This window comes from Colias croceus, chromosome 2, assembly GCF_905220415.1.
Source record: "Colias croceus chromosome 2, ilColCroc2.1".
Lineage (NCBI taxonomy): Eukaryota > Metazoa > Arthropoda > Insecta > Lepidoptera > Pieridae > Colias > Colias croceus.
Window position 1 is genome coordinate 2,008,787 of NC_059538.1, and position 13,179 is coordinate 2,021,965.

Sequence of the window (13,179 nt, forward strand, 5' to 3'; positions counted from 1 at the left end):
TGCCATATTCAAATTATCTATCGTATTGTCCTTGCACATCTTCGGTATCGCAATTACACGTGTATCGATGTAGGATGTTGTGCAAAACCGATTGGCCGGTGCGCGAATGTGTCGCAAACATTCGTCGTGACCTTTACGTTTATGTCTATCGATCTAGCTGGCACTTCCGATCGTGATAAAAACAAGTGAAAACGCAATAAAATAATTATACGTCACAATTTAGATAACACTTTGTCAATAATAATTTCAACTTGTGGTTGTAGTAAATGCGTATTTGTTTTTTCGTAGTTTGTAAGAAATTTATCTACTTTTAATACAGGCCATTCTATCATTATCTACCTATGTTAGATAAAAAAAGAGTGTAAAAACTACATATTAATTAAATATGGATTTGACTAAGTATTTAGTTTAGTAGAAAAAACCTATTTATTTAAGACTATTAAATTTAATATAAGTAAATATTAAATATTATACTTCTTCTATGTTCATTGTTATCATTGTTATTAGCAGTTTCTAAGTTATATATTTTAATTGTTTACATTGTAAATTAATAAATAACATACCTACAAAGCCAAATAAAAATATGTGAGTTTAACATGTAAATTCAACAAGTACCTATGAAAATAAAGTACTTAAACAATAATTTATAGGTATTTATTGTAATAAATGAATATACTAAGGTCTCAAAAAAACAATCTCATAATATTGCAAGGATTCACTACCTACCTATGTCCTTATCAATTATTATTATCAATTACTTAAAAATTGTTTTTAATTTATTAAAAAAATATAAAACCATTGCAGCAGAGACTAATTCCATATTATGAACTTACAATTTGATATTAAGACTATTGTTGATAAATTAATTAAATTAAAAGCCATACTTTTGATCATCAGGGACTTTTAAATAGGTAATTAAATGCAATTTTATAACAGTTTTCTAACAATCAACCCCAAAACTATGAACGGAAACATGAATTGTTCAACAAATCCTATAGAAATTGCAATACAATGGTATTTTCATTCAATTATTGTGTAGTTTTAATTGCCTAACAAAGCGCGTCGGATATGTAGTTTATGTTGTCGTATTAAAATTTAAATCTTGACTGTTGACGATTGATTTCAAGGATATTACGGGCTATTATTAAGTAAGGTGCTCTTATCTAACAATGAGAGCACTTCCGCGTAGCATTAGCACGTTTTCAACAAAGCCGCTTGTTAAGAAACAGTATAAAAAGTACGAAAATGAAATAAAAACTAAGAAAATCAATATTACTCACTTGATTCTCTTGAAAACTATTCGACCATTCCGATGTCCACGTTTTTACCGCGAACATATCAGATTTATCATTGATGTTATTTAAAAGGCCTACAACATCCATTTTTATTGAAATTAACACTTCTCAGATAAATTTAATTCAGAACGCGCAGCCATCGCAGAGCACCATCAGCTGTTTGACAAAATGACAATGGAACTGAAATTAATGTAATGTCAATAAAGGAATAGACAACATTTGACATTAAACCAAAAACAATATTATCAATTGAATGAATTGAATGATGAATGAATGAATACAAAAAATGAATTATAGCTAGCGCGCAAGAGCAACTTCTAGTCTCCGCAACTACCTATTTTTTTTGTCCATAGTCTCTCCCATCAACTCTATGGGGAGTTGCTCTTAATGTGAAATCTATCTTGGCTTTAATTATTATTGAAAAATTATAATATACACAAACTTTGGAGGGATTAGATGCAAACATTTATCGAACAAATTCACTAAGAAAATCACGTATCACTTTAGGGCCATTAAATATATTTTCTATTCACTTTCTATTATATCCACAGAATATATCTTATCAACATATTTTAATGTAGTAAACACTGATAATTATTTCGTGTATGCTTGAAACTAGCAACCCTGCTGTTATTCATTAATTTCTAGACGCTCGTAGAATTTAGAAAGTCGCCACGCTTATTGCGAAGTTGTAGAAAAGAAAAGAATATTATTTGACTACAATACAAGTACAATTGCAACTGTTTAAATAGTGTTATCTCATAATCTTTTTTATATCTGACTTTCTACATAAATTTGTGGTTAATATTAATCAGCAAGGTAATTATTCTCCACAATCAATGATTTTAAGGTGTGCTCTTTTATATCATTGAGTTCAATATGGCGGCTTCATTGAACTTTTATTTTAATTCTAGATGTCTCGCTATCGCGAATGGGACCTCTCGTGCAAAGTATACGTTGGAAATTTAGGAACCAATGCGTCAAAGTATGAAATTGAAAAAGTATTTTCCAAATATGGCAGTATCAGAAACGTATGGGTTGCAAGAAATCCACCTGGTTTCGCGTTTGTTGAGTTCGAAGATCCCCGCGACGCAGAGGATTCAGTCAGAGGCTTGGATGGCACGTAAGTAGATAATATATTTTAATGTGTTGTCAAATTAGGTACCCAATTTCCATCCTTGGGGATTTCTTCTGGCCGGCAGCCATTTTGTATTCCTAACCAACTTTCTTGAATAGATAGTAGTTGTATGTTCTAGATAAATTCGGATTCTGACGGTTCGTTTTTATAATGTGCAGTGAGAGGAGATAAAAAATAATCTCTAGAACTTAAGGAACACACAAGAACTTGACATTTTTAATTTGAACTATAAGCATGGTTGGCCTGTGCATGTGTTTATTTAGCAACATAATATGTTATAAATTAAAGACATTGCTTACAATAAGCAAAGAACAAGTTTTTTATATTCTAAGAATTGTTATAAGTCATTTAAATTTTTTTGTAAATGTAAAATAGAATTAGGTATTATTAATAGATATGCACGCTCCTTAGATCCGTTTCATTATCAATGTGAAACGCTTGAGTCATAAGTGTGCAAGAGCATGGCACCTCCAATTTAAGACTGACATGTGCACTTTTCTCATAGAAGTGCAATTGTCTTGAAATGGGGAACAAACATTCATACATACATCTAAATGAAACCTATAAATTGTAAAAGAACTGAAAATTAATTCGTTAAAATTATTTTTTTTATAGACGATGCTGTGGCACAAGAATCAGGGTAGAAATGTCAAATGGTCGAACAAGAAGGGATCGCAGGTGTGTCAAGTTGCTTTTTTTAGCATTTGTCAAAAATTATATTTGTCTTGATCTGGGATTTATGGGACATTTCAATATTTATTTATTTACGGTTTCTTAGTTATCCTTTAAAATTAAGCCCTTTTCTATATTTAATATATTTTAAACATGTTTCCTAGCAATATTGTTGTTGATCTAAATTATTGTTCAAAATTTTTTGCTTATGATGATCTTGCCAGGTTATGTGCATTATTGAAATAGATTAATTTTAGAAAGTGAGCATTTAGTACTCCACACTAAAAAATTAATTATGCATTTATAATTGAAGAGGCTCCTAAATCTCAGCTTTTAAGCTTAAATATATTATTAAGTTGAATGTTATTTAAGTTCTTATATAAACTATCTCTTTGCTTTTCAAAATGTTTATTATAAAAGTAATTGCTGATTGGCTATTAAAAAGCATATTTAAGTTAGCACAGTAAAGGCGACACTAAATGTGGTGGGTGTTGGAACGTTTGCAGGTCCATTTTATCAACCAACCACCAACACACCAACGACCTCACCACATCTCTTCACAACTACGGCTTTATTACCGCGAACGTCGCCCCGAACTGCGAACACAAACAACGCGCAGCCGAAGCCTACGCGAACTACGCCCCAATTATCCTCATGACAGCTATCACCTAATCCCGAGCCTCCCTTATGGACTCACACATTAGGAACCGACCAATCCTCATTGCGATCCCGACGCTTCACCGACTGCACACTAAACAACGGGGCACCAATATAGAAATACAACAGCTCAGCTCTTCCCATTTTTGACAACTTCCGGTTAAGTCATCATTTGAAGATATCGCCTTTCCCCCTTCGGCCACAGCAGCCTCGACGAACTCCAGGCTCACCAAGTCTCGGTACTTTTTAAATCCTATACTTAGCACTGCCTTACCTTGTATACCTGTATTTAGCACTAGTGGCGATTACAGACCGATTATGACAGTAAATACGTGTGATTAAGTACAATTGATTTTTGTGTATAGTTAAATTGTAACGCGTTACTTACATACTGGGTTGGGCGGGAGATACACATTACTGTAATGTGAATATGTTCTTACTAAAGTATAACAGCATATTTAGAATTAAAACACAACTTGCCTAGCGGCTAACACACAAGAGTTTATAATTTAGTAGGGACATATCCGCGTTCCGCGCCCGCCCAGTCACAATCTGATATGTGCCTGGTCCTCCAGGTCGCGCAGCCGGAGCCCGCGGCGACGCTCGTACTCGCGCGGGCGCTCCGGGTCTCCACGCCGCTCCCCGTCAGTCCGACGCCGGTCGCCGTCAGTCCGCCGCTCACGGTCTCGCGACCGCCGCAGCCGCTCAGATAGCAAGAGCAGGTATAATAGGACCGAGAAAAGCCCCTACCGCCGCTCCGCTTCGCCCCGACGATCCCGATCCTTTGAACGCAGCCGATCGAACAGTCGCAACAGGTATGTACGAGTCCGCCGCGTGTGACTGCGATCCTACATGCAACTAGTAAGCCTCAATGTAGTTAGTCGATGTTGTCGGTAGTTACAGTTGCTGTGGATCTAACGTTGTGCATTTCAATGTCTAATTGCTTCATTTTATTTTGCAGATATTAATGTGACGGCATGTCTGTTGAACAAATTGGACAAAGAACTTTGTGAATGTGTGTGCGGTAATTTTAAGATAAATCATACTTTATTAAAATATGTAGCAGCTTATTTCTTTTGTACATGAACTGTATGTAATTTTTTTCTCTAGACTTAATTTGCTATTGATTGTATTTTGTAAGTAGAAAAATATTTTTAAGGTAACTAAAGTAAAAATAATACAACTTTAAAATAATAAATTGTTTTATTTACCTGTAACCACAACAAAAGATGCAACAAAATGATGTATTGCAACAGTAGTATAACTGTCTAGGACAAATTAATTTTAGAACTAAAAACCTATAGGAATTCAATTCAATCTTTTATACTACCAATCTATACATATAATAAAATCGTAGGAAAGTCAAAACTGTACATTGAATATTTTTTTAAAAGAATATATAATCCATGATCTATAATCGATATAGAAGCCAAAAACAGTTTTTAGAATTTTTGTCTGTTTGTCTGTTTGTCGGTTTGTCTGTTTGTCTGTTTGTCTGTATGTTTGTCCGAGCTAATCTCGAAAAGTACCGCATAGATTGACTTCAAATTTTGCATGAATATTACTAACAGGTCGGGTGAGGCTTTTATATACACATTATCATGCTATCACCTCCGGGGGAGGAGCTGTGAACCTTTATTTTTCTAACGTATTCCGTGTATTACACAGCGTACAATCTAAAGACTCATGTTTAAATGTTGTTTTTGGGTAAGCCACGCTATTATCTAGCTTTACACTATAAAAACTACGTCATTTACGTAATTTTGGCAGAGAAACAGTTTAATGAATCTTAGTAGTATAAAGACAAATTTGAAACAGCGCCATCTATGAGACTTCATTAAAATCAAATCAATTTACATATTTAACGCTTCTTGCAAATTTATAATTAAGAATTAAATAATATGATGTTGGTGGGGTTTTTAATTGTACTTATTTATTTAACTTTTTAACCCATGTCTTCCCAGAGTCCACTTCAGGTGCTTATATTTTATGTGAATATACTAAATAAAATTTTACAAGTGAGGGTAGATGTTTATTATTTGATGTCAAACAAGACACCATTAACAGTTAATTGTGACATTTTAAAAAATCCTTCTTGCGTTCCCACAAAAGGTAAAATGTGGCTTTTATATTTATTCTTTATACATAATTAATTATATAGTTAGACTCATGTTTTTAATTAGAATTGAAGTTACGACAAAATAAGAAAATGATGAAATTTTATTTTTATGTATAACTTTTACAAGACTATATTATACGCCCAAAGAAGGTCACTTAAGTTCTTGATAGAATTTTATTTGTTAGTAGCTTTTTAATAAAATAAGGTAAAGTAATCTTTTCATTTTTTTTATTTACAGATTCAATGTTCATAAAAAATTAACGATTTGCGTGAGGATGTAGTAGAAATAAGTATCCTGGCGCGTGGTCAATTGTTGACTAAAGTTAATTTCCAACGTATGGTATAATCATTGGAAGAATCTTGGGTAATTTTAGAGGATATTTTTCGGGAATGAGAAAAGGGGCAGCCAACCACGTATCAGCGTGCGTACGTGAGAATCTACGTTTTAGTACCAAAAAAAATGTTATTTTGAAACGTAAATATTGCACTCACAACTACTGTACAAGTATGATTTTTATTCGTGCTTTACTTTTGTTTTATAATCGTTATGGCTTTCGCGGTACAGATAGTACTGGGATCAGAGTACATATTATTTATCAATTTAATATACGTACCACACCAAGTAAAATATTTACAATCATACCAAATGGATTAACACGGTATGTACATAAGGCGGTCTTATCTAAGCGGTCTTACTAGCGATCTCTTCCAGACTGCCCAAGGTAAGAGATAAAGAATTATACTCATGATCCAGCAATTTTCAACCGAAAAAGAAGTTTTTCTGTAATTGGTAGTTGTTTCATTTATTTATTTTAAAAACCTAATTTTACTTTTACATTTGCCCATTTGCATTACATTCAGCTTCCATAAAACTTCTATTCTATTCTTTTATGTTTATTTCTGTCTAATATAACTACTCTTTTTAGATATAAATAACAAAAACAACTTTTTTATTAAAATTTAGTACCTTGGGAAGATATTATCTATGTGTTAATAGAACAATAAATAAAGGAAGTTATGTTACGATTTTATACAATGAAAATATGTAAAAAAATATTAGCAGGTGTAATTATTAAATTGATCCTGAACCCAAAACTGTAGTTAATTTTTTTGTCATTTAGTGTTTAATTCATGTCAATTGGTTCATTAATAAAAAAAATTATGATCATTTAAATAATCACGGCGAACATTTGCTAAGGCATTCATGTACAAGGTGTAATCGTTCAGTGTGCACAGGCGATTTTTTTTTTGTAAGTATTACAGATAACAAAAAACTTTAAACTGATATCGAAAGTACTTAACCTAATAATGGCCGTAATCATTTTTTTTTAAATAAATCGAGAAATATCAAAAAAAATATCTTTAAACCCTTACATTAAGTACATAATATGAAATATGAATATCCCATATACATTTAATATGAAAGATTTTAGCTTTCTTTTTCTTTTTTTGGTTGTCTGCTTTAATTACTTCGCAAATTTGAAGTGGCATTTTCCACGCTTTTCCCGGACATTTTCACGCATTTTCCGGATATTTTCCGGGCATTTTCCGGGCAATTCCTCACGCATTTTCCGGGGATTTTCCAGGCATTTTCCATGCCTTTTCCGGACCATTTCACGCATTTTCCGGATATTTTCACGCATTTTCCGGGGGTTTTCCAGGCATTTTCCACGCTTTTCCCGGATATTTTCCAGACATTTCCCAGACATTTTCCGGAGATTTTCCAGGCACTTTCCACGCTTTTCCCAGACATTTTTACGCATTTTCCGGATATTTTCCGGACATTTTCATGCATTTTCCGGATATTTTCCATATATTTCTCAGGCATTTCCCAGTCATTTTCCAGACATTTCCCTGACATTTTCCGGGAATTTTCCAGGCATTTTCCACGCCTTTTCCGGACATTTTCACGCATTTTTTGAATATTTTCCGGGCATTTTCTGGGCATCTCTCAGGCATTTTCCGGGGATTTTCCAGGCATTTTTCACGCTTTTTCCGGATATTTTCCAGACATTTCCCTGGCATTTTCCGGAGATTTTTCAGGCATTTTCCACGCTTTTCCCAAACATTTTCACGCATTTTCCGGATATTTTCCGCATATTTTCCGGGTATTTCCCGGACATTTTCACACATTTTCCGGGGGATTTCCCAGATATTTTACAGGCATTTTCCGGATATCCCCGGAAAATGCCCCAGATTTCCGGAAAGTACGTAAGTTTTTTAGCTTAGATTAGTAATAAATTCTATTAACAATTCTATGAATTGTTTATGGTAGTACGTGTTTACTAAATAATTGTATGTAAAGTAGTAACTACTATGCAGTCGCTATTCCACGCGGACGAAGTCGCGGGCACAGCTAGTACTACTATAAATATGCTATGGTCAAATATAATTTTTACATAAATAATACTTAAATTTCTGTAACCATGTATATACATTCATAATAAAATTCGAGAAACATGCAACAATTACCTCTTAAATAAATTATAATAATGATATTTCATATCAAGTCTTGGAATGCATTAATTTTCCTTCTTAAAGCTAACTGGTTCCTGTTTTTTCCTCACAAAAAAGTCGAAATAGAAATAAGTTCCGATGACCACAAACACGGTCCCCACCACATGATATAGAGTCAAACTGTTCTTAAACACTATGGACGAAATTAACAGAGAAACAAATTTCCTCACGGTTAAGATAAATGTTACAGTAACAGACGTTTCCTTAGTTGCTAATTCATGGACGGAATGAGAACAATAGAACTGAGAAACTAGATTTAAAACTAGGATAAACCAGACGTTTATCGGAAGACTGAGTATAGTGGAATTTAGTTGTGGAAGAATCCCAAGGAACAGAGGCAGTGGTATTGCGTGTGTGTAGAAAAGCATCTGAAAAGAAAAATAGGTAATGTATAAAGTTTATAAGCTAGCACAATTTAAATTTTGCCACATAAATTGATAGCCTTATTATTTTCCGAAAATAATAGTAGCCCAAATGATAACCAACTGCAGCTTTTTTTAACTTTTAATTCTATCAAATTCATTCGAACATTTAGTGTCTGCACACGAACTACTTGCGCGACCGCGTGGTGAACTATAGATATTCATTCACTGCCGTACACAAGACTGCTCGAGCAGTCGCGACCGCTTCAAGCCGTCAAACTGCGCAGTTGGTAGCGACAGCTCAAGCATTCAAGGACCGACCGCTTGAGCAGTCAGTGTATGGCGCTCAGCCGTTTACTCCTCTAGCTGCCCTGCCCTGCTAGTGTATATGTATTATGCTTAAAAATAAAATAATATACAAGTAATTACCTCTTCCGGATATTTTCCATACTTCGCATACAGCATTTCCTGCTGCAGGCCAGTCAGGGCACCAGTAAACAGTGTTGCCAGTAATATAAAAACACCAATACACCAGGGTAAAAACTCCCCTTTTTCTTCCACTATAGAGGCCCCTCCATACATAGCTGTGGTCACACCAATTGAGATTATTATTGATCCGAGAATGGAATTAAGTTTTGGCACTCTCTTTTTGATAAACCACGAGACGAACATACTGGCTGGTGATGATGCAGATCTGTAATTTATATTTTATTGTGAAAAAGCAAACATATTATAATAAAAAACAGATACATACCTAATAAATTTTCATTTTTTACTTTCATTTTAACACTACCGATTGAGGTACAATAATTTTGTATACTTAGTTACAGTACGCGTCACGTAAAAAGAACGCTGGATGAAATTGATGGGGTGTATTTGCACATGGATCGAGTTTTGCACGAAAGCTATGTGCCGATTATTTTATTTTTGAACTAGGCTCGCGAATCGTGGTTTCGCTACTACCTATTTGTTAATCTTATACCACCTCATAACACCAAATAGACCGATAAATCGCCAATGCGCAGCCATCCGTCAGCGTTCTTTTTACTTGACGCGTGTTATACTACTGGTTCTGATTTCTATAGCCATACATTTAGGATTTATTAGATTGCCAGTTTTTATATCGAAACAAACATGCAAGCATTGTATTGAAATGAAAAAAGTTTACCTGATAATCATATGCAGTGTAGAAGGCACATGCAAAGCATACACATAGTTGTTTGCTACACTTGTAATAAAAAATAAACTAATGAGCAAAAAATATTGTTTCAACGGTATATTCGGAGTTAACTGAAAAAGCAAAAGGCAAACATACAAACAAAAAAAGAACTCAAAAACATACATAAAGAAATGTGTGTAAAACTTACCACATTGTGTTTAATAGTAAATAGTCCTTGAATAGTTATACAAAGAAATTGTAGGAATGTTACAAGATTTGCACAATTTGGGCTCTTCGCCATCATAATTTCCATTAAAAAAGAACTAGCGCAACACCCAAAGAAAACTTTGGGTATTGTTTTGACTATCATTTTAACTACTTTTTTTATATTAAATACAGATATAAAGGAGTTATTTTAAGTAATTATTTAAAGATTAGCCTACGATATATAATGAAAAATAAGAAAATCCATTTTCACTACTTTGCCACGAATACAGTTTATTGTTTACAAACTTTCTTCAATTATATTATAATGTCATTTATTTGTTTTGAATTTGAGATTTGCCAATTTGACGTTAGATATATGTGTCAGCTTGACAGTCAAGCAGTGCTGCCAACTGCTCAAGCGTTTTTCCCAAGAAGCTTATATTTATACACTGGAGATTGCACTATGAACGTTGACTTGTCACGGGAAGGTATGACCTTGAATGACGCCTGGTTGTTCCTTCATCCCTTTCACACCAACTTGCCAAGTTAGGTGTGAAAGGGACAAAAAACAACCAGGCGTCATTCAAGGTCATACCTTCCCGTGACACTTATATCTAATACCTGGTTGTTTTTTGTCCCTTTCACACCTAACTTGGCAAGTTGGTGTGAAAGGAATGAAGGAACAACCAGGCGTCATTCAAGGTCATACCTTCCCGTGACAAGTCAACGTTCGTAGGGCAATCTCCAGTGTATTAGATATAAGCTTCTTGGTTTTTCCCCTAAACCTATTTTAAAATCCCCTAGTAATTCAAACCAAAATATCCTTAAACTATTATAAGAAATGAAAAATTAATACAAATATTCAGTTGCTATTTAATAGATTTTATAGCAATATGAAATAGTTTTAGGTAAAAAGGTTATTTAATATTACATAAGATTTTTAAAACACATTATATTTTTATTGCCTTTTTAAGAGTACGCCAATACATAAAATTAACAAATACAAAAAAAAATAAAGAAACCCTGTTTCAAATTAAATTCCCTAAAATTAGGGGGAAGACCCCCAAGTTGGCAACACTGCAGTCAAGAGTTTGACAGCTCATTTGACAGTGTCAGACACGGGTGTCAGAGTAATTGTGATGCCATCGCTCAATTTAATGCCAAATTTAGGATTTAAAACATTAAAATTTCCTATAGTGCCACAAACTTATCTGACCCGGTGGAAAGAACTGGAACTAGGTACGTGCCGCCATTTTGAAATGTCACATTTTCACAGAATTTTCATACAGAATATTTTGTTTATATAAAAAGAAAGCGACATCAGTGACACTGTCACCGGGTCAGATAAGTTTGTGGCACTCAAGGTGGCACTATACCTCTCATTGTCTCTGTTATAGATAACAAAATTATGCATAATAACCGACAAAACAAAAATGCCTGTTTATAATAAGTAAAAGTTTAAATAAAAAAATATAGGATCATTTATCAAGCGATTTTTAACTAAAAACTTTTACTTATTTAAATGTCGTTTATTTCTTCAGTGACGCCAGTTTTTGCAATGAACGTAAATCAATGATGCTTCCGATTTTTTAATAATATACGACGAAAAAAACATAAACATTGATCGAATACTTAATTATGACTTGATTTCCAATAGTAATAATATGTTGCATTTATTAAAATCTCCAAATGTTTCGGGAAACATGATGATGGTTGGGAGTGGTAATTATAAACATATCCTTGCAACACACACCTACAAGTGTCAGAGAAAAATGTTGCTATTTTTATTAATTTCAAAGCATTATTGGAAGGGAAAAATTTAATACGACAGTCGACATCCCACGCTAGCGATTAGTTTGAGTTTACAGTACTACGCGGCGCGTTGTTCGCCAAACAGCTTTGTAGATTAGAGACGTGCTACCATTTCGCGCCAAAATGATTTCACTTGTTCGCTTACATCGCAGTGTTATTAAAACATTTTTCGAAATATAATTCATTGAAATTTATATTTTATTTGTGCATCAAAGTTCAACGTTTTATTTTGTGTGTGAAATAACTTAGTGTTGTGCTTTTATTACTCACTTTTACTCGCCTTTTTACACGACTACACGATGCAAACGGTTCTGAATTTTAATTCTATGTTGAGAGTGTATGATTTGGTACATTTACAAAAATGTTGAGAGGATTTCTAGTGGTTTCACTTCTAGTAATTCAATCATTTCCATACGGTAAGTTGATTTTTCCTTTAAATATGAATCTACCTTTTTGCTGTACATGTACTATACGTAAATGTCAAACTACCCGCACATTATCACTAGTTAAAATTTTTAACGGATATCCGGCGATTTCGTAAGATAGACAAGACATTATTAATTATTAATTATAATTTAAGTATAAGCAGTAAGCACGTATTACAAATTACAATTTGTGGAATAATAAAATTATACTAGATATTTTGTGGGCATTTCGTTCGATAAAATATTTAATTGCCAAAATTTATAACCTCTTTTAGAAACCATGTCGAAACTATACTACCTTATTTAAATAAGGAAATCATTTAAACACGCATAAATTTTTGTATTTTCTGTTGCGAGGAACAAAACTTGTTACTTTCAAAGCGTAAAATCACTTTCGTAACCAAACCGTCCGCCAAGTTATAAAACAACATGTTTTTGATCGTTTAAAACACACACACATAAAGGATTAAATAGCCTTTGAGGTCAAATAAATGAGTATATAAAAAACCGGCTTGGTAAGAAAAACAACGGATGGGTACCTACGCCATTTTAAAAATGGAGTTACCGGTATTTAAAAAAAATATTAGCTAATAAAAAAGTAGGTAAATGAAGGTTCGAGGCATTTTGAAGGTAGCTAAATAAGTTAGGTACCTACCCCATAATATTATAAGAATTCTGATGTGTTCATGTTCATCATTAGATTAAATAATTTATATAAATACCTACCTACTTAGAGTAGCGAATTTTTTATTAACTTATCTTTACCGTCATCGTCACCTAATAATATCTGGTCAAACTAGTATTAGCACATTAGTT

General features: G+C 33.4%; 4 protein-coding genes and 1 non-coding gene across 16 annotated transcripts in view; 3 read left to right on the forward strand and 2 right to left on the reverse strand.

Moving 5' to 3' along the window:
• LOC123704995 (neuropathy target esterase sws) overlaps positions 1 to 1,458 on the reverse strand; it is a 33,264-nt gene extending 31,806 nt beyond the window's left edge. For all 6 annotated transcript variants that reach the window (XM_045653574.1, XM_045653540.1, XM_045653547.1 and 3 more), the window contains exon 1: positions 1,281 to 1,458. In XM_045653574.1, coding sequence (XP_045509530.1) covers positions 1,281 to 1,382 — 102 coding nt within the window. In that variant the 5' untranslated portion in view covers positions 1,383 to 1,458. The remainder of the gene's footprint in view (positions 1 to 1,280) is intronic.
• A 505-nt stretch (positions 1,459 to 1,963) lies between these two features.
• On the forward strand, positions 1,964 to 4,956 carry LOC123705233 (RNA-binding protein 1-like). 7 transcript variants are annotated; one of them, XR_006753282.1, is made up of 5 exons: positions 1,964 to 2,114; positions 2,210 to 2,418; positions 3,049 to 3,111; positions 3,612 to 4,001; positions 4,347 to 4,488. XR_006753282.1 is itself a non-coding variant. In XM_045653947.1 (5 exons), exons 2-5 carry the CDS (start codon positions 2,210 to 2,212, stop codon positions 4,728 to 4,730), a joined length of 519 nt encoding a protein of 172 aa, XP_045509903.1. In that variant the 5' UTR covers positions 1,964 to 2,114; the 3' UTR covers positions 4,731 to 4,956. The 7 variants fall into 7 exon arrangements, 5 of the variants coding, with proteins under 5 accessions (XP_045509903.1, XP_045509927.1, XP_045509888.1 ...); XR_006753281.1 differs by having other exon boundaries at positions 4,338 to 4,476; XM_045653947.1 differs by lacking the exon at positions 3,612 to 4,001 and adding an exon at positions 4,724 to 4,956 and having other exon boundaries at positions 4,338 to 4,577.
• Positions 2,831 to 2,967, forward strand: LOC123705753. The gene has a single exon (XR_006753333.1). It is a non-coding gene; the product is annotated as a small nucleolar RNA SNORA53 (small nucleolar RNA).
• Positions 4,957 to 8,247: 3,291 nt separating the features above from the next.
• Positions 8,248 to 10,453, reverse strand: LOC123705179 (UDP-xylose and UDP-N-acetylglucosamine transporter-like). Its single transcript, XM_045653850.1, has 4 exons — positions 10,128 to 10,453; positions 9,929 to 10,050; positions 9,190 to 9,454; positions 8,248 to 8,766 (listed from the first exon to the last, which is right to left on the reverse strand). The coding sequence occupies exons 1-4, from the start codon at positions 10,287 to 10,289 to the stop codon at positions 8,404 to 8,406; spliced, it is 912 nt and encodes a 303-aa protein (XP_045509806.1). The 5' UTR covers positions 10,290 to 10,453; the 3' UTR covers positions 8,248 to 8,403.
• A 1,500-nt stretch (positions 10,454 to 11,953) lies between these two features.
• LOC123705141 overlaps positions 11,954 to 13,179 on the forward strand; it is a 55,737-nt gene continuing 54,511 nt past the window's right edge. The window contains exon 1 of the mRNA XM_045653791.1: positions 11,954 to 12,354. Coding sequence (XP_045509747.1) covers positions 12,300 to 12,354 — 55 coding nt within the window. The 5' untranslated portion in view covers positions 11,954 to 12,299. The remainder of the gene's footprint in view (positions 12,355 to 13,179) is intronic.